Genomic DNA, 21,951 nt, shown 5'->3' with positions numbered 1-21,951 from the left:
TTTGTACAGAGGAAACCCCCCAAAAAGCTAAAATTAAGCTGAAAATCAAACCCCCAAAAATCTGAAATCAGATAAAAATCTGAACACTCACACCCCTGAGTTATATTAGAAAAATCTTTCTTTCTCTTATTCTTCACTGATCTCTACACTCCCCATCTCTTAAAACGGTATAACAGAATCCGCACAATCTTTTTTCTGGTTTATTTTCAATTAGTCTAATGCCAATCCGTCCAATTACCAAGACGTCTACTATCATTTGGTCTACCATCAGCTAGTCCACTATCCATACGGTCTAATTACCATTTCGTCCACTCTCCATTTGGTCTAATAATCAGCTGGTCCAATAGCCATTAAGTCCATATACCATTTGGTCTAATAATCAGCTGGTCCAATAGCCATTTAGTCCATATACCATTTGGTCTAATAATCAGCTGGTCCAATAGCCATTAAGTCCATATACCATTTGGTCTTATAATCAGCTGGTCCAATAGCCATTTAGTCCATATACCATTTGGTCTAATAATCAGCTGGTCCAATAGCCATTTAGTCCATATACCATTTGGTCTAATTGGACTCGGTGTAAATTGGGCAAAATGAATGAAAAAAAAATGAGTATTAGACCAACTGGTCATGAGACGAAATGGTGATTAGACAAGGTGATTAAATGGACCAACAGGCGGGCCAACAGTTCATTGAACAAAATGGTTGTTCGAAGAACTGGTGATTAACAGAATGGCATTAGACTAAATGAAGTTAGACCATGTCATGAGTAGACGAGTTGGCAATGGACGAATTGGCAATCAACCATTCTACCGCTCCTTTTACAGTATATACACAGCTCGGAATAGGACTTACATTTCATTTGGCATCCAACACAACAAAAAATAGAGCACACTTTCAACCTTATGTGGTACATTTCATCATGCATGTTTATTTGATAACATGCACTCATTAAAGGAAAATTACTTCAAACATAGGAACCATGTTTCCACAGTTCCAGAACAAATTTCCTGAAACTGAATCCCAAGTTTTCTCGAAATTCATAGACATTTCCTGGAGTTTTCAAATTTGATTTTTAACAAAAATCAGGCAATAATACAGCGATCCTAAATTTGGTCCAAGTGACCAAAATCAAGGAATTTAACATTTTTGTCCTCTTTAGAAAAAGGACCAAAATTACAAAATGCGAGCTATGTATCAAGGTAAACAATTCTTTAAATATAACATGAGTATTAGAATTTGCAACGTTTATTTGTTGTGTAATTGTAATTTTTGGGTTAGTGGAATTACTTGGAATTTTTCATTACCAGAAAATGACCTGTAAATGATCCGGATTACCTTACCCCGAATTCCGTTTCTAAGAGAAAATACAGTTTACGTTTGTGTCTTCCTAACTTTTTCCAGCCTGTATAACACAAGACTTAGCAATCATAAAAAATTTCTTTACCAATGACCACAATGTGCAATTATTCTTGAAAAATATAGGGCATGATCAATCGCTATCCTTTGTGCTACGAGTGGTTAGTCTAATACCTGAACCATGGACTTCTCTCCCTTCTACACCTATTGGCACCAATTATGCAACACTGGCAAACACAGTCTGGTAGCAATCCTTGTAACTGCTGTTCTATATAATCAGCTGTCCGTTTGATCTCTCATAGCGTGAGATTAAATGATTGGGCAATAAATCATGACATGTAGCATAGAGTATCCTTGTACCAAACCTAAGCCGAGAAAGTCCTTTCTGTTTCGTAAAAGCTTACTTTTTCACATGCCTTCTCAGTATAGTGCGATTGATACTCCAGAGAATAAGCACCAGGAATGAAGTCGAGGCCACATTTTCCCATCCTTGACCTCGGTCTCGGTCAGTGTCGCATGTACAAAGTATATGGAGGTGTTTAACCCTAAAAAGACTGGGGAGGGGGCTGATTCAGCCCCCCCCCTCAACATTTTTCGCGATAAATCCGCCGTGCAAAATTTTTTGACCGCGTCGCTCGCTGACTTTTTACTTTCAATTATGGCTCTACCTGGATGTCATTGTAAATGTACATGTCTGTTGAAGTACAGAATATTCTTTGAAAGTGCTGACTGATATCTTAGGAATTATGGCTCTACCTTGACGCCTGTACATGTAAATGTACATGTCTGATGAAGTGCAGAATAGTCTTTGAAAGTGATGACTTGGTTGATCCTTTTAAAAGTCAACACACATTGTTTACTCCATCCGTATACCAGATTAAAGCAAAGCTAACTTCAGACCGACCAAATAATTCTTTTTAATTATGAATTGCATACCATTGGTCAGTTTGGTGTTGGTTTTGTTGGTGCGACTGTAACTTTACTGTTGCTGCATATGTCTGATACGCTTATGCTGTCATGAGTCTATCAGAGGTGATGATGCATCCGTTGTGACCTGGACAAAATGACAGAGAAATTGGTACAAAATGATGACAAATTCAATTAAAAAAAATCAAAATTACATTCAAAATGACAAATTTCTGACATTCTGCCGCCTTTGCACCAACTGTTCATATATCTAGGGACAGGGATTTTACATGTCAAAAGTGGCTTTTTCCGTTTCTGTAAGCCTGTAATTCTGTTTCAACCTTGATCTAAAAAAAGGGAATTTGTTTTTGTCAAAGAAAAAGTATACAGCAAAACCATAGATTCAAGTTTTGGAAAGGTAAATTCAATGAATTTTTACATGAAAAATGAAGAACCAAACAGATTTTTGCTTTGATTATAAACCAGTTAATAGAAAATCACTGTCCCTACATATCGGTTCCAACGCTGAAAGCTTGATTCTTATTTTTTCATTTTGTTATTTTTCAACAGATGTTGTTAATTACCCTTTTCTGTAATTCATCTCAATTTCTTTTGAGGTTTCCAAGGTTGACTCTAACAGTTTGATCCTTGCCTGACACTCTTTTTAACCCCATCCAGGCAATGTTTTCGCTGTGCGAAATTTTTTTACCATGCCACCCGCTGACTTTTTACTTTCAAGTCTTGCGCAACTTTTGAGTACAGTTTTGCATCACCCGGGTACGTGGTTCCGAAATTACGCAATATCATGTAAGTGCATGTCAGACCAAAAATTGGTCAAAAATGTAATTTTGTGCACAAAGTCAATGTAAATTGTGTTTTAAACCAAATATCATAAATGTATGATTATTTTTAGTTTTGCTGGTCTACATGTATATATTTCAACCTGTTTATGATCTCAGAAGAGTCCCAAACAAATTTCATTGAAAAAATAATGAAAAAAAGGTACAAAAACCCCCAAAGAAATACATAAGAAATTGCAAAGAACAATATAATACATAAGAACTTGATCTGATATTGCATTTTTTTCATGTACACTTGCTAAGAACACCAAAAAAGAGTTGTTATACCAAAAATTAGAACATTTGGCGCTTTATTTAGGGAGATACAAAGGAAATGTATGATTTTGCATACCACTTACGTATAAATTAGCACAATCACTTAATAGCAATTTGCATGAAATAAATTACTAGAAAATTTTATAGATTATGTCCAAGACAACCTGCGTGCTGATTTTTGGCGCGATCGCCCGGTCATCGGCCGAGATCTCAAGAGGAAGGGGCCTGGGAGGCCCCCCCCCCCCGGGCCATATGAACTCCCAAAATAACCCCGCCTAGATAGGGTTAAGCAATTGGTGAGAGTGATAAATTGCTCTGCCAAAAATGGATTAAGGAGAGCGGTAGTGGTAGAGTGGTACTGCAGTCACCCATGACGGACAGATTGTCATGTGTGTAGCAAATAAAACATTTTGAAAACTGCATACAATGCAATATCTCCTTGGTTCAGAGCTTGCATTCCCCTCAAAGCTACATTAGTTTCTCTTGACTTCAGGCATGACTGGTGACACATTCTTGTGGTAAATGACATTCCAAAGAATTGTAATTTTAATATCAGTGTTGATTCACAACATCACATGAAAGGGTAACCAGTCGTGCATGAAGTCACCTTTTGGCTTACAAACAGCTTTATGGAACAAGCTCCTGGGCCAAACTTCTTCTGTTATGTTTACCATGACCTAAGTATCCATATTCCTTTGTTTGATTTTGAATTATAAGATAATATGATACAAGATAGTAAGAAATGAAAAGCACAAAAACCAGTGAATCATGACGTAAGCCTCACATAATTTGCTTTAAAACCCCATCTCCATTATAATTGGTTGTAGTTCTGAAAAAGCAGTTATTTGTACTTCAATAAAAAACAAACACTAGGTTTAATAGTGTTAACCCACAGCAATAAATAGTCTACTAGCACAGACTGATATTTGACACTTAAAAGTTTAATCACCATGCCTAGAGTGAAGACTACACTGCAAAAACTCTGGTGTTGATTTAACACCAGCCTGGAATCTATATATGTCCACACCAGAGAAGTGTTAAACAACACCAGTTTTGTTTTGGTCTAACACCAGATAGGTGTTTATACAACACCAATTAGTATTAAAACAGCATCGGTTTGTTTCCAAACTGGTGTTGTTTCAATACTTCTCTGGTGTGGACATATAGATTCCAGGCTGGTGTTAAATCAACACCAGAGTTTTTGCAGTGTACGTGTAGATGCCAAACTCTCTGTCTAGTTGAGCCAGCCACAGTTAGTGAATCTAGTCTCATTACTTTAGATTCTGTACTATGCACCAAGCAAATTGTGGAAAACCAAGGGTCTTTGCCTCTAGACTACGCAATGAAGGCAACTTCCTCGCTGCACTCGGCTCCCCATATTACAGACAGAGGTTCTAAGGTGATCCCCCCCAAAAAAAGGGCCTTGCCCTCTTGAGCGCTTACTTTAGAGGGCTGAACAATAGACATGAATGAAAAAGAAAATACATTTCCGTTGTGGGAGTGATCGCAAAATGGAATCAACCATAACGCAACACAATAATCACCAATGTGTTTCAATGTGTAAAAAGAGATAGTAATGTCAACTGAGTGAGGAAAAAAATGATCAAATTGCTCCATTAGTCTGCAAAACAAGCATTTCCTTCTCTCCATTGATGGGAAGTTTTCCAAGCGATTATATTATGTGCCCACATGTGAATACTTGTGTTGAAAATATTCACTTAATTTGGTTTTCAGCCTAGCTATTTTCTATCATTTCACAGCACATGATTTTTCTAAACATTACAGAGGTCTCATTTTAAGGAATAATGAACTTTGATTCATGTAGCTTCACAAACACAGGCAACAAGCAGAACCTTGCAGCGGAGATTTTTATTTGGAATAGTCAAATGAAGTTAAACAAGAGGTTTAAGCCATGCTGGAATTTACTAGATCTAACTTTGATGATATGCAATGATGTTTATTCTTCACTTAAAAAAAAAATCCATCACAGTCACAGCTCACTGCGTATTCCAGTTTCCATATTCATGCTGTTAAAAAAAAGGCACAGTTACAGCTCAACACCTTACATGTAACTACTAATTTAGTTCCTGGATCCTTACTAGTCTGCAGGCACAGACCCTCATTGGAACTTTGATCAACAAGTGTGCCTCCACGCAAAGACTAGCACAAACAAAACTGAGAGAGAGAGCCTTCAGTACACAAGGCATGAGTAGGCTGCACATTCAGACCCTTATTTCGAGTGAAGGGTTTGCCCAGCAGACTAGATCCTTACCCCGTATGCAACATTTTGATGATGCACATGTACATGTAGTCTACTAATACATAACTAAGTTCTAGAATGTTATACAGTGCGTCCCACAAAACGAAACAAAGATTTATCATAACTTAATCATAAATACAATAGACAAATGGCCTACCATTGTAAAGCTTAGAATCTCCTCTTTCATATGAAATTACTTACACATGTAGATTACTCCTTATTCATACATAAATGAGCAAAAAAAAAATTGAAGAAAGGATTACAAAAACTCATTTGGCAGGGGTATCTGAACGTCAAGGAAAAATCACACGCCTAAAAACTTCAATATTTGCTCTTTTATTTGAAGCCTTAATCACAGAAAATGGTCAAGTAGTAAAAAAGTTCTGTTCTCTCAAAACAATGCGTGTATTTCCATGATTTCATTAAATAAACATGTTTTCTCCGGTTTCCCACAGAAGCTTTCGCACTGTTAACAAAAGACTTGATGCATGGCTGATCGCGGTGTGATCGCCAACAAAACGGATTGTCGAGTGAGTCTGGACGCTAGCCTGTAAAACCTCTTCATTTCATGAAATTATTGAAATTCAAACCTTATTTCAAATAACCAGAACTTTGTTATTTCTTGAACATTTTCTGTAACTGAGGTATCAAATTAGAGATCAGATATTGAACTTTTGACAAATGTGATTTTCTTTGAAACCCAGATACAGCCCGCCAAGTGACTTTTTTGGTATCCCCTCTTCAAATTGTTCATGCTCTCTCATGCATGAATGAGAAATAATCTAAGTAATTTTAGATGAAAGAGGAGATTCTAAGCTTTTACAATGGTAGGTCATTTGTCTATTATGTTGGTGATTGAGTTATGATAAATCATCGCTAAATCTCAGTTTCGTTTTTTGTGGGACGCACTGTACAATTTTCTGCTCCTCTTGTGACTATCATATCAAAATAAGAAATGAAATGTTTTTACTGTGCTTTCAACCATTTTTTTCAATGAAAAGTAAAAAAAATGACTGAAGTTAATTATTATTTGGTTAAATTTCCAAGAAATATTTGATTTGAAAATTGGTCTGTGTATCAGGAATTACCCCATACACATGACCCAATGTGTTATGCCATTTTTCATACTGAAGGAGAAGTGGAGTTACTGCAGAGTAACTCCTGATTGAGTTGATAGCTTGTACTGTGGATTAAAATTACACCCCCTTTCAAACTGGCAAGCTCCGCAGCTGTGTTCTGCAGTTGTTTCCATGGTTTCCAAGACGAGGTCGCGTCATATATGTGGTGCACACGAAATCTCCCGCATGATCACACAGGCCTATTAACAACGGGAAGGCAACAGATATTCATTTGAGCTAACCTATTTTCAATTTTTTTATTTTGATATGGCTGATTTACAAAATGTATATGATTGTCCATCTAACACTGATTCTATTTTGGTAATTACTGAACTACCTTTTCCTAAAATTGAGAAGAAATATCAGCAACTTTGGAACTATATTTTTACTTGCAGAAGGATAAGGGCTGTTTTACCGTTTCAGGTGATGAATTTGATCCGTGAGAAGACGCCTTTATAAATGCTGATTTATTTTTTAAATGAGCCGGTCGAAGGACGCTTTTCTGGTCAGATGTGGATTGTCAGATATCATCCTATCCACTGGTAGTAAACATTAAACCCCCGAATTTAATCCTTACTTTTATTGAGTTTTTTAAAAAGCCATTTTAACACACAAGGCTATGGGAAATGTTTAAGACCAATGGAACCCCATGCGAAAATGAATGAAGTTACTCGCCCTCTAAAGTGGAGTAACTCCTTCTAGACCACAGAGTAACTCAACTTCTGCTGTCAGTATGAAAGAGGCTTTAGAGAACATTGAAGTTCAGGGGCCCGTCTTACAAAGAGTTGCAATTGATCCAATCAATTGAAACTATGGAAAGCCAGCAAAGTCAACACGTAAAATGCTTGTTTGTTCAAATGATTTTCTAGATATGAATGTATATCCATGAATTGATTTGACAATTTGTTGTGTTCTCCTTTGTTTACAAAGGACATTTTGCAAATTCCTGTAGAAAAAATTATGGCACTGATGGATTTCCATAGAGTTACGATTGATTGGATCAATCGTAACTCTTTGTAAGACGAGAGCCCTGGGGGCCGTTTCATAAAGCTCTTCGTAAGTTAAGAGCGACTTTAAGAACGACTGGTGAACCTTTCTTACGCGCTTAACCATCTCCAATGAATATACCATTTAATACAAGAAAGGATCGCCAGTCGTTCTTAAAGTCGTTCTTAACTTACGAACAGCCTTATGAAACACCCGCCTGGTCCCCTTTAATACTTTATAACTGTCCACAAACACATGGGCAAAAAAAATTGTTCACTTACTGGAGTCTCTGCTCTTCCTTGAATCAAATTCCATGTATGATAGTGGCACTGTGAAAACATAAACAAGTATGAATATGTCAAGTCATTTACGTCAAATCCATTAGGGATATTCAATTAGATCATAACAAAGACAAAACAGAATTTCAGGGTTAAAAACAGAATTTTGGGGGTTAAAGACAATAGATAATTTCAAAGAAGAGGATCTTGTGAGAAAACTCATTTTGGAATTGTTACTGAGAAAGTTGTTCTATTAAGCCTCTACAATTACATGTATCTTGCATTCAACTACAAGGCAGTGACATCATAATATGAAAAAAAGAACAGCATTAACACTGAATAAAGGTAGAAAACCAATTGAATGACAAACTTTCAGTTTGTATCAAAAGTTATTACACACTGCAAGTATATGAGTATAAGGGTGGCAGTATATCACACTAATAATATCTTTTCTGTTGGGCAAAAATTTGAATAGTATTGTGAGAATGAAACTTCAATATATCATTGGGTCAATGATATATCTCATTTCATCATCTTTCAGCATTTGAAGGTTTTATTTGTGTGTGATCCAGAAATGCAAAAAAAAAATAAAATCCAGAGATTATCCCTATTATTCCAATCCAAATCTCCAGATTCTAAAGCAGAAGGTTCATAGAATGTCAACTTAATGGTATTGTCCCTTTTATCTCAAATGCTTCTATTTCATCTTTTGTTAAGGGGCAAGTCCAAGAAAAGGTCACCCTAGAAGGCAAAATTTCATCTTTAATTTAAGAAGTTATCTTTGGTGGGGTAAGAAAGCCCAAATGTTGAATTTTAAAATTTCATTTAAAAAAATTTGATAATATGCATATTTATGCTAATTTTGGGCACCTAATTTGCATAATCAGTAAAATAGGCGTTACGTATGGGACAATTATAAAAACTCATAGAAAATGAAAACAAAACTTCTGAGATTTAGTCATAGGTGGGACATGGACCCCTTACATCTTATTTTTTGGCAGAAAAAAGTGGTGTCATCTAATTAATTATGCAAATTAGGTCTTGTCCAAGGATGGAATGTCCCATACGTAACATTTTGAGGATGTTTTTTTAAGTTATTTCTCATAATACAATACTTGTATTGTTGCATCTCTGGGAAGTTCTAATTTATTAAGTATGAAAATGTTATACCCCAAAAAGTTTCAAAAATGGAGTTTACTTTTTAATTAAAAGTTAATTAAAAAATTGTTACGTATGGGACAACATGTTATGTATGGGACATTTATACACAATGTCAATGGGGAGATTTGTGTACAAAGTGAATGGAGAAAAACAAATTTCAAGAGTGCTCTAAAAAGTGATTATTTACCTTTTCTTTAGTTTTTAAACACTGATTTGTTATGAATACTGATTAATGAATACAATCCAAGCAAAAAAAATTGTGAAAATGGAAAAATATGAAAAAATAAAAACAATAGAAATACATAAGAAATTCATAAAACCATGAAAAACAAGGAATAAAAAGGTTGAAATGGCTAATTTCCCCTTCAGTCATATCAAATATGTCTCAGTAAAACATTTAAAAAGAAAGAAACTCTTTTGTTATTTCCATATTTTAAATTATTTCAATATTTTGAATTATGGGAAAAATTGTGTACGTTCTCTATGGGGACAAAATGTCCCATACGTAACTGTCCCATACGTAACATGTCATTAATTTGTTTAATTAGAGTCTGTAATTAGAGGGATTTGGCTTATGACATGAAACTTGCCATAAATATACTATAGTATTGAGATTTCTATCACACTAACTTTTAAGTTGTCAAGTGAAATACTTTCAGAGAATTCTCAACTTGAAAAAAATGTAGTAAAAATTGTCTTTTCTCTGCGTCCCATACGTAACGGCGCATCTTTTCACTCTAAAAGGTCAAGATCAAGGTCATATGTCACAATTTTTTGCATGATTATTCTTCTCCTAGATGTCTACCATCATTAGGGTATTCAATCTAATCAAAGTCATTTAACACTATTTTTCAGGTCATTAAAGCCTCTGAAATGTCCCATACGTAACGTGCGCGAATTCTTGGACTTGCCCTAAGGATACATGTAGATCAACACTCCATGGGGGACAATACATACGGATACACATTCATACAAGGTGGTAATGGATCAAAATGGGGGCATTCATTTTTATAGAGGTATTTACCAAAGCTCAAAGTGGGCTTTAATTCAGACTTACCGGGAAATCACTCGGAAGAGCAACACCCTGGAATCTGGTAAGCTTGTTCTAAAAGAGAGAGAGAAAGAGAGGGAAGGGAATAATAATAATATATACGATTTATATAGCATCTTTTCCATTTTGATTAAATGCTCAAGGCGCTTAGAAGAGAGCAAAACATGAAAGTTAAGAAAATTTTCAATAGAGAATTACAAGAAAGGGTAAATTACAAATGAGGCAAAAAGGCATGTCTTCAAACCTACATGTAGTAAGGTCTGCTGGTGAACAAATGCAATTTTAAGGTCAAGTCCACTCCAGAAAAAAAAATGTTGATTTGAATAAAGAAAAATCAAACTGGCATAATGCTGAAAATTTGATCCAAATCAGATGTAATATAAGAAAGTTATGGCATTTTAAAGTTTCACTTATTTTTCACAAAACAGTGATGTGCACAATTCAGTGACATACAAATGAGTCAGTTGATGAAGTCCATCACTCACTATTTCTTTTGTTTTTAATTGTTTGAATTATACAATATGTAACATTTTTACGTATTTGACAATAAGGACCAACTTGACTGAACCATACATAGTATTGAACAATGCTCATTCCACATGTTCAAGGAGAAATTAATCATTGTTTAACTTGACAATGAGAAGAAAATTAGAATATGTTATATATTTCAAGTACAAAAGATGACGTCATCGTCTCCTCATTTGAATAGCGACCTGGATGTGCATATAAAAGCGAAAATGTCATAAATTGTCATAACTTTCTTATTTTACATTTAATTTCGATGAAATTTTTTGTTAAGGTGGACTTGTCTTTTAGGTTGCCCTTAAAGAATAGTCTGAGGATAATGAAGAGAGATAGAGAGAGAGGGTAATGAGAGAGAGGAAGAGATAGAACAATGAAGCATGATAGAAATGATATTAATCCTCACATGGAATTCGGTACAAATCCAGAGAGGAGGAAGTGCAAGGAGGGGAAAGGGGAGGGGGTAGCAATATTTTTTGAGGGGGGGGGCATGGCTACGTATTTTATGATGTTCCACTCATTTTTGGCAAGAACCATCCCCCACTTTATCGCACGTCAAAACGTTTGTTCATGCAATTTCTTCCTTTTTTGATAATGAAAACTATTTTGATAATGAAAACTATTTTGGATGGTCAGATTTTTGGTGCCAATTGCATCCTTTTGGGAATAGGACCATTTCTAAAATATATTTTAAAACATACTTTATGTTCTCATCTCACATCCTGCTTTAATTCTGCTTTCTGAGCCTGTTGCCGAAAGAGTTGTGAATGAATTTAAATTAAGAAAATGAAATAAAAACATTTTAGAATAAATTAACTTATATTACTATTATAGACATTAATGGTTGATCTTTCTGATTGCATTTCAATGCAACTCTTTATGCAAAATGCCCCTTAGTCTTCAATGAATAGCAAATTAGGCCGACTGAAAAACCAGAAGGAGAGGAACAATATGGAGGAGAATTTCCAGATACACACATACAGGGGTGCTCAAAAGTTAGTGAACACACCAGAAAATGATCATATTCAAAGATTTCATGTTCCGCCATGGGTTAGATATTTACTTGTGAAGTCAAATGATAAAACATTGAAGTATTGTCTACATTCAACACTAGGCATGAAGGGGTGGATTTTGTGGTGAGCTCACTAACTTTTGGCCACAACTGTAAGCGGAGGAATGCAAAATACAAAATAAAAGCAATGTGTGTTTATCTATAGCAAAGGAAGAGATTCAGATACATGGTACCGTTGTTTCATTTGGATGGCCACGTGTGCATGTGTTTTGTGTAATAATATTCCGTACCAACATAATATGTTGCATTACACGCAATTATGTACATCACCTACATTTATGCACAAATTACCAAAATCTATTGTAATTTTAAAAACTTACTCCTGGCTTGAGATGATCCTCTATGTGATGAACCTAAAGGAAAAACAAGAGAAGAGTTTAAGGTAACTTCAGTGCTTGCAATAACTTCAAATATTCATTTTTCCACTATTAGATTAAATAATTCATCATCATCATCATCAACTGTATGGGAGGGTAGGTATTCCTGTAGATCTCCCGGTCGTAAACACTTGATGCATAATTAAAAGTCTAACAAGTACTGTGCGGGCGTGAATGTCAGACAATTTCAAAATGTTTGCTTGACCAAAAAGAATCTAATCCGTGTTTACATGAGCTGATGCTGGAGGACATTACTAGTGTTGCAGGCAAACTATTCCAAGATTCATGCTTTTACAAGTATATACACCTTTACGAAACTCATCTGTAAAGAAATATTAAACTCTGACTACCGTATTAGAATACCTGGGCTCCGGAACACAAAGTTGAATATATCCATTACTGAAATCGAAAAAAAAACTCAAAAGAAAAGAATACCAAGGGTAGTGAGAAATGGAACTATTCAATTCCTGTATTATCCCCAAACTGACATACATGTTACATGTATGAATTGGAAACATGGACAACCACAAAACATAAAATAAAGTAAGATAGAATTTTCTAGATGATATCCAAGACAACCTGCATGCCAATTTTCGGCTCGATCGCATGCCAGGATCTCAATGGGGCCTGGGAGGCCCCCCCCCCTGGCCATATGACCTCCCAAAATACCACCGCCTTGATAGGGTTAAATCAAGCGTTGACATTCTATAGATTACATACAAGGCCTGCTGGCTTCTATGGATTAACTTACGCATGTGAAAGAGTATCTGTGTGGAACCATGAAGCCTGAATTGGTAACCAATGGTCCTGGACTAACATCGATGAACTGGCCTAGACGAAAGAGGACTATCCGGTCTGCAGTCATGGAGTTCAGCTCAGCAACCTTATACCTGGTGGATATAATTTCAAAATAAAACACTTATTTACACAACAATATAAAAGCATTACAAAAACATTGTTCCTGGCCTATTGAACTTCAGCACAAAAGAAGCTTGATTTAAGAGTCATCGCATAAAAAAACTAGTATCCTTCTGCCTAAAATGAGTTCACATCTGAAGAATGTTTCCAGGCAATATAAGGTTGCCGGCATTGGAATATTTCAAAAATACAGCTTTTTCTGAGCTGCCTTGTGCATGTAATATGGAATTACCTACATTTATGGGTATTTGCATTCTAAGGATCAATCAGAATTTTTTCTAATATTAAATTTTAAAACAAAAAAGAACTCACTCATTGTCTTGGAAGATATCCATGGCGATGCTCGGTCTGACCTCTAACCTTTCAAAGGGTTCTTTCTTCTCTGCTAACTCATATGCTAGCCTGCTGAGACTGGTAAGCTCTTCTTGGGATGGGTCCCATGGAAAAGGTAGATTTACATCATAGGCAAAGCACCCTTGAGAAACTAGTACAGTCAAAAGGAGAAAAGAGATTATTATTTATTGGGATGGTGCAAATTGGATAGGTAATAAAAAAGGCCCTTTTGAAATGGATTACTAAAAAAGAAAGAGGGGTAAGCACTTCTTTGGATGGTTCCAATAGAGGCGATAACTGGAGGGGCACACTTGAAAACTAGGACAGTCAAATGGAAGGATAAGCAATGATATCTTCTGACTTGTTCCAATGAGATAGGTCACAGAAAGACACTGTATTGGAAAGTAGTGCAAGCAAAATAAAAGAAGAATTAAAAGTTATTTGGCTATATAAATAGGAGAGATAAGTGTAAAGGCACATGCAGTCAAATAGAAAGAGGGCCAATTATTTCTCATTATTTCCAATAAGAAAGATTACAGATAGGGACCATAAGAGAATTTACATAAACTTCAAGCAAAAACTGAGAGAGGGTTACCACTCTTCGCATGGTTTAAAACAGGAAGAATAATTTGGAAGGTCAAATCTGTGAAACTAGTACAGTCAAAGTAAAGGAGAAATGAGGAAAACATGTACATGTAGTTCAAATATAGAAGAGCTCATCACACAAAACCCCTTTCACAGTGACATCTATTGTTAACACACCATATGTATAAGTATATGTAGCTCATCCATGCAAAGGTTTTTTTTTACAAGGGACTTGTTGCATAAAGACTTGCTATAACAGTACGTCCATGCTATAACAACAAATGCACTATTTATATAACTTATGTACAATCAACCTATCGAATTGAAAGATTTCAGCAGCTTTTAACTGTTTTGGCAAATCAGTCATTGTAGCAAGTTTTATGAAACAGTGCCCAGAACGTTGTGGCGCCAGCCAATGATATTGTCCATATTGCATGGAGATATACCTGGAATATCTGCTGCCCTCACAGGCTGGATATAGACATCTGTTTTGAAGGCATTGAGAAGGATGGCGCCTGCCATGAAGGAACACGATCGCCAGAAAGCCTGTACAGGATGACAAACAAATGATAAGCTCAAGTGTTTCTCAATAAGACATTGTGACACAGAGCAGTTAAGAAATTCTTTTTTGGGAATACAACGTTGGCCTGGAATCAACTCCCTATTATTGCCAGCAGTACCGGTACATCACAAGAGGTGCTTAAATCCAAGGTTAAAGAAAACCACCTAAATTTTGACTACTAAACACATTTGCACCCTCTCCTAACCCGGTGCATTAGGCTATACCTAAACAGTCCTGCACTGTGTTACATCCAGAGTCAGAAATATGACTGGAGTTAGTTTATGGCTGACAAATCTAGAATATAATAGATGGGTTTATATGGATATTGAACCCCAGTCCCTGTCAACATTTATACCACAGCTGCCACTGCAAGATATGAAACATATTGATTCTGACCTCATTAGCCTCTTTGGGGTCATCATCCTTCATATTGACTAGTCTCAATTCACAGTCCTCTGTCAATGGTTGGAGCATATGCCACGGCTTTCCATTCACCAACGCTATTGCAGAACGCTTTGTATACGTCTCATTGAAATCTGCACCAGAAAGGAACAAGAAAAAGGAAATGTATCTATCGGTGTTGGTGATTTTTTTTTCCAGATTGCTAGGAAAGCATGAATGCTTGTATGTTAGCATCCAGAGGACCAACAGCTCAAGGTCCTCTCAGAGGAACGAGGATCGCTACGACTCAGCACTCAACAACAAAAAAAAAACGGTGCAAGTGTGAGCTGTAACACTTGATAATAATCCCCCCAAAAATAATGATGATAAACTTGATCATATACACATTCTTCAATTTTGAAAGGATATCATTTCAAAGCTTATATAATAACCTAAGTCGCATTTGCTCTATGGCGGCCGTATGCAAGTCGAAAACAGTCATTCTTTCCATTTTTATTCAAACCACAGGTCTACATTACATTACATTAAATGTTATTAAAAACATCTGTTTTTGTCTTGCCATAGGACCCCTGTGGAGCAAATGTGACTGAGGTATTAGGATTAAAATCAAACCTAAATGTGTTTAACAGAATGATCTTGAACTTATACCCCCTGCCATTTCAGCTACATGTATATATTTTAATGTATTTAGATTTATATTTCAATTTTTTTATTACTTTAAAATTATATTTACGTTTATTGCTTGTTGATTTAAAAAACCCCCTGTATATTGTGCAATATTTAAATAGGGTGGCTGCTCACGAGACCAATCTAGAAAATGGCTCTAGTGAGAGGCCTACCCCAAGCAACTTTTTCCCTTGTAATGAAAATTGAAATTTCTGCAGCAAAAATATGGACAAGTGAATTAATTCTCTGATTTGGGGTTTTTTGGCAGCCATAATGTATTTTGGTCCAGCACACTTTTTTCTCGAACCACGAGACAAAAAATATTGTCATTTCATGTTGAGATAAAATTTAAAAGGAACACACAAAAAATCTGTTGCCACAGTAAAACCAAAAATCACCCATTTGTAGCCCACTCCTATTATTATTCACCAATTGCCGCTCATAGGGGGCATGGATTGCCCACAGGAGCATATACTCTGGTAATAATAATGATTTAAGAGTGATGAGGACTTACGCATTGCCACATGGTACGGTGTAGAGAGATTCTTGTTCATGGCTAATTTGCAATTATGAGACTGACCGACATGATGGACGGTAATCTTCTCAATTCTCTTGACCATGTCCAGTTGACGACGCTTCTCTTGGTCAAACAATTCATTTTGTTTCTGGCTGACTGCTGCAGTGGTCAATATTTTCTCTTTTGTTGACATATCTGTATAAAGAAGGAATATATTAAAGACGAAAAAATACATGGAAATCGGAAGCAAGCACAAACACTGATAGTAACATTATTTACCTGCATTACTACACCTGCTACAGGTGCTGTGGCCGAGTGGTCTAAGGCGCCTGGCTATACATGGAAAGTGCAGGGCTTGATCCCCGGCCGCGGCACCTATGCCCGTGAGCAAGGCATTTAATCTACAATGCTCTTTTATCTTGCTTTCAAATAAATTGAAATGCTGTATGCATTATAGGTAACTGGGTATGCACTTTGTTAAAAAAAAAATTATGGATGTAAAGCAGGTAGATGTTGTTTGTTTTGTTCATGTTCTATACTATGCAGGTTTGCGAGGTCAATTTATAGTGGAATGTAATTAAGAATGAATTTGTGCATTGGAGCATGGACATAATGGATAACATCAGGGTTCCCACAGAAAACATAATTCCATGACTTTTCCATGACTAAATTGCTGCTTTCCATGATGCACTGTGACGTCTTGCGAGTTATGTAGAATTTGGGATGTCACAAAACTGGGGAAAATGGAAATCATGAACAGCAATTATAATAGCAGAATATGATCAGAGTATGAGAGTTATGAGACATGACAAACTGGGAAGCTGCCACAGCCAACAGCTAAATGCAATTCCATGAATTTTTCACAAATTTTCCAAATTCCCTGAATTTTCCCTGACTTTCCATGACCACAAATTTCTCCAGGATTTTCCATGACTGTGCCCCCTGTACATGCATAGATACTTTGAGCATCTTATTCTAGCTTGTTCTCTTTGTCACAATAAATTAGCAAAGTAAAATTTTCCCAGTATATGTTAGCTTGATAAATAGATTCAGAGGGGAGTTTGCAAAAGTCTCACAGTTTTTCTATAGTTTTTGCAGACATCTGCCACCCTCTATATGCGTCTCGTAGCTGAGCTAGTAACAAAGAGAACTCAAGATGGCCATGTAAACATCTGCAAGTTTTTTCCTGTCTTCTCATCACATTTTCCTCATTTTTTTTTATATTTGCTTAAAAATGAAATCAATATTGTATAAATTTGAAACTTGATTGCAATTGTCATAAAAATATTCATAATCAAGTTTCAAATTTATTATTCATTAAATAATAATTTCTATCTATAAAATGTTTTACAAAACAGCATTTTGTAACATTACTTTTCAAAGCTACGTCATAACGAAGTGGTTCAAGCCTATTGTATTTGCGGTGTTTACTTATGGATCGAGGCAAGGGATCTACACTGGTAAGAAACCTCTCATATTTCATATTTATACTAATAAATTTTTTATCCCTTCATAAGCATTTATTAGGCATATTATCAGTGAAACGAATTGATATCACCCTGTAAATATTGATTTCCTACCACTACTAGCATGACTAGTGAGGGAAATCCATCTTTTTATCAGTTCCGCTTATTTTTAGGCATGTATGTGGAGGGTTTCATATTTCAAGGCTCCTTGACGCAAAGGTATAGGCCTAGACCCCTATGTCAAAATATTAACTAATATTGGAGAATTCTCAAGGCTACTCCTGACCCAGGCTCAGTGACGCATGACGTGAGACAAGATTTTGGGGTGGAAAAAATTATGCTTGTTTTGACATTTTGTTAAAAAATGTTTGGTGTTGACCACCCATGGGTTCAAAGCATCTCGCGTGCGAAGGAATATCAGTCGTATGCACGCGACACATACGAAAATTCTTAAAGATTCTGGGCTTTTGCCCACATAAAATAATACCTATAATTTTATAAATCACATTCTGCTGACACTTACCGAATCATTTAGATCCTTCCGTGACTTCTCCTTGAAGTTTCTTTTAAAAAAACATGTATATTTTCTTGACCTTTAGTGAAGATTTTACGGAGATGAAAACTGATCAGCGTGGATAACAATTTTCGCCTAAAGAGGGCGCGCGATTTATATTCATATCAAAGACACGACAAGGGAAAGACTAGGCACCTACACTATTTTACACGTAAATCGACGCAAGGCATTACGCGAAGTCCGTGAAGTGTCCAATCTTTTCATTGTATAGACTTTGGGATACCGTATACGTATTATTGACGTTCGTTAAAGCTTGTACTGCTGGTTTCTTTCCAGGCACGTATATTATTTTCATTTTTTTTATTAGTCATCTTTTTATAAATTAATTGCAAATAAGTGTTATCATCACCAATAATAATCTTTAACTATGTTTTTGAAGGTATTTCATTTATTGGTGCCCATAATTAGTAAATTAATCATAAGGATTGCGCATTCAAAGAATTTAGATACAGTTATAAAGTTACCGAGGAGCTGAATCAAGGTTGTGAAATTATTAGCGCCAACGGGCTTCCTTGTATTTCCGTAGAAGAGACAAGCGAGGTCATTTTCGAGGCAGAGGCAAGCGAAATTTATCCTTTTTCAATGATTACTATTTTTAACTTATTTTCATATTTGTTTAATGTATTGCTACTTACCTAGCAAGAGCCCCGGTGCATAGCGAGAAGGAGTTTCAGCAAATATTACTTCAGCAATGAAGCGATGTTTGCCGACTACTTCGAAATCCAGGGTCAAACACGGTCTATTGTACGAGGTTAGTACATATACTAACCTCGTACAATGACCATTAACAATGTGTGAGTGGGTGTTGACTGCGACTGTTTTTTTTTTTTTTTTTGAAAATCAAGTCTCCAATATGGGACACTGTCTCCCATATTGAATAAAGTCTACCATATTGGCCGCACACCTCTGCTGTCTAGAACAAACTAACTTAAAAATAGTAAAATTTAACTCTGAAAGAGAGATCCCAAAGTTAGACCTAACTAAACCCCTCAAAATAAGTTCCGCAACTCAAGTTTGACTGCTAATAAATTTCTTAGTGTGCCATCATCATATGTAAAGTGGTATCATTGGAAAGTATGATTATTCCTCTTTACGATCATGTGTCATTTGTAATGCTAGTGTTATCATGAAATACACAGACATGATAAATATGCAGCAATGCAAACAATGAAATGTTGCAAAATTCGTTGCCATGTCATGTTTGAGTTCTGCAACTCAAACTGCAAGTTTGAGTGCTAATAAATTTCTTAATGTGCCATCATCATGTGTAAAAGTGATATCTTTAGAAAGCATGATTATCCTTCTTTACAATCATGTGTCGTTTGTAATGCTAGTGTTATCATGAAATACACAGACATGATAATATGCAGCTGTCACCTGTATGGTGGAAATTCTATAGAAATGGAGACTCTTGTTGGAAATCAATGAATTTTGCAACATTTCACTTCTGAGTGACTTTTCTCGATGTAGGGTGTCTGAAGCCACACTGAAAAGTGTCAGCATAAAACAGGCTGATTTAGGGGACAATGTGGCACATTTTTTTCACGAAGTTCAGGCTGCTAGAAAAATGTGATCTGAATTGATTATTAACTTGTGTTTGGCATGTATTAGAAAGAGAAAATTCAGGGGCTTCTTTTGACAGTAAGGACAAGTTTATATGATCATTATAAATAAGGATTTAAAGAAAATTTTCAAACCCTTATTTGTGTGTGTGTTGAGATTGCCATTTCCCCATGCGTTTTCTATGGGAAAATGAAATTTCTCTTTTGCACAATTTTTTTAACTTTGTCGCAATTTTTCATTGTGATCTGGTTTCAAAATCTTTATAAAAATCATACCATCAGAAAGAGCATAAAAAATCCTATTGGACTCTTTACGGACAAGTTTTTGGCATTAATGATAAATGTATAACAGCTCTCGGAAGCTAAAAATTTGGATTTGTGTGTGTCCCATTTCTTAACTACACAGTCTATGGCAGAAAAATGCTGAAAATTGACCTAATTTCATTCTTCTTTTTTGCAGCCAATAATTGGAATTTTTTCAAAAATGTTACATTTCTGTCAGTCTGAAGGTCATTTCTCATCAAATTCACAAAGAAAATGTGATATTTTCTTGAAATAAGAAAAATAATTTTTTTTTCTCCAGACACCCTACTCAATCAATGACAATGTTCAGGGGCCCGTTTCTCAACACCTGGACAAGTTAGTCATATCTTTATCCACAAACCACGGAGTTAGTTCCAATCTTACTAAACCTGTTTCACGAAAGGCTTCCTAACTAAAATACCTTGATATCGATACTATCGGTAAAAAGAGCAGACGAGACGTAGCCTTAGTCACAAAATAGCATAATTTTCAAAAAGAAAAACTTATGACAAAATAGCAAATATTGCGATGAATTGGGAATTACATCTTTTGAAAATAATAGCACAGGTAAATTATGCATCATACATACTTAGACCATGAAGACTGGGGCATTCAATTGCTGAAAAATTGAATTATGAATAATTTATTTCATGACTAAAAAAATCACATGTGGACGTTGAGATGGGTACCCCCGGGATATCAAATTTTAATAGTTTACGAAAGTAAACCATAACGGTTTTATTTGTAAAATTATGATAATTTTACAATGTTTTACGATTCCAACCATCATCGAAATATAGTTTAACATTTTTTTTTTATAAATCTTTGATACCAATCTTACGATTTGACAAATTCTATGCATAAATTAGAGATTAGAATTTATCCAAATGTCAATAGGGTCTGAAAACGACAAATACAAGTCAAATTATGGATGGCCTGACATGGTAGACAGGTAGAATTTTTATCGATTAAATTATTTTACTGTTTCAAAATGAATGGTTTTGTGGCTTTGTACCAACAGTTTTCATAGTTACTTTTTATTACAATGATCATTGAATGCATTATCCCACTTGTTTTGGGATTTAATTTCAACCTCTGACTATGGTTGATTACGTAAGATTATAATTTTCAAATTTCTCAGCACTTTTGCATGTCATAGTCTACCCACGTGATGCCATACGTCATTAAGAAAGAAGTTTATGACAGGTTCGGAGGTGTCATAAATATTTAGTGAGGTTGTTGTACCCGATCTTGGTAAAGAGGGCTTCGTGAAACAGTTAGCGGACAAGTAGCTCACTATCTCCGATTTAGTCAAGAAGTTAGACTTATGTCTTATGACGGTGTTGAGAAACGGGCCCCAGGGTGATTGCATATTCCATGATTACATAATCACAGAAAATGGCATGTCATTGTAAAGAAGAATAAATCAGCTTTCCAATGATACCAGTTTCATCTTTTATACTTCATTAACCAAAAAGATATCATCCCCCAAATCTGAGTTGCAAAACTTTTTTTGAGGCCAAATGAGGGGTTTATATTTTTTCCAACAAAAATTATAACGGGTGGGACTGAACGAAATTACACTAGTAAAAATATCTTCCATATTTCGTATTTTTAAGGAAGCTTATGTGCATCCATATTACACTCATACTTTTGCTTTATACGTACGTCTGCTAATTATAGAAATTAACCGTCTACATTCCTTCAAATGTCGCATTTTCCTTCAGATATTTTGTCTCTCTCCTCACAAATTTCCTCGAAGGTGCACGAGCTCAACTTTGACCTCTAAACCAGTCTCCATTCTTTGACCACACTACCGGAGCATCGGCACACGCGCACCAGCGGTGTCGGCCATAC

At 35.7% G+C, this 21,951-nt stretch overlaps 1 protein-coding gene across 1 annotated transcript; it reads right to left on the bottom strand.

Moving 5' to 3' along the window:
* Positions 1–911: 911 nt before the first annotated feature.
* LOC121420305 (39S ribosomal protein L39, mitochondrial-like) lies at positions 912–21,931 on the bottom strand. The gene is made up of 10 exons (XM_041614882.1): positions 21,763–21,931; positions 16,187–16,384; positions 15,001–15,140; positions 14,489–14,588; positions 13,437–13,608; positions 12,958–13,096; positions 12,150–12,182; positions 10,242–10,289; positions 8,027–8,074; positions 912–2,413 (listed from the first exon to the last, which is right to left on the bottom strand). Exons 1-10 carry the CDS (start codon positions 21,809–21,811, stop codon positions 2,375–2,377), a joined length of 966 nt encoding a protein of 321 aa, XP_041470816.1. The 5' UTR covers positions 21,812–21,931; the 3' UTR covers positions 912–2,374.
* Positions 21,932–21,951: the final 20 nt, after the last annotated feature.

The sequence above is a fragment of the Lytechinus variegatus genome, chromosome 8 (assembly GCF_018143015.1).
Source record: "Lytechinus variegatus isolate NC3 chromosome 8, Lvar_3.0, whole genome shotgun sequence".
Taxonomy (NCBI): domain Eukaryota; kingdom Metazoa; phylum Echinodermata; class Echinoidea; order Temnopleuroida; family Toxopneustidae; genus Lytechinus; species Lytechinus variegatus.
Note: the sequence above shows the minus strand (reverse complement) of the source record. Positions and strands in the feature narration are given on the sequence as shown.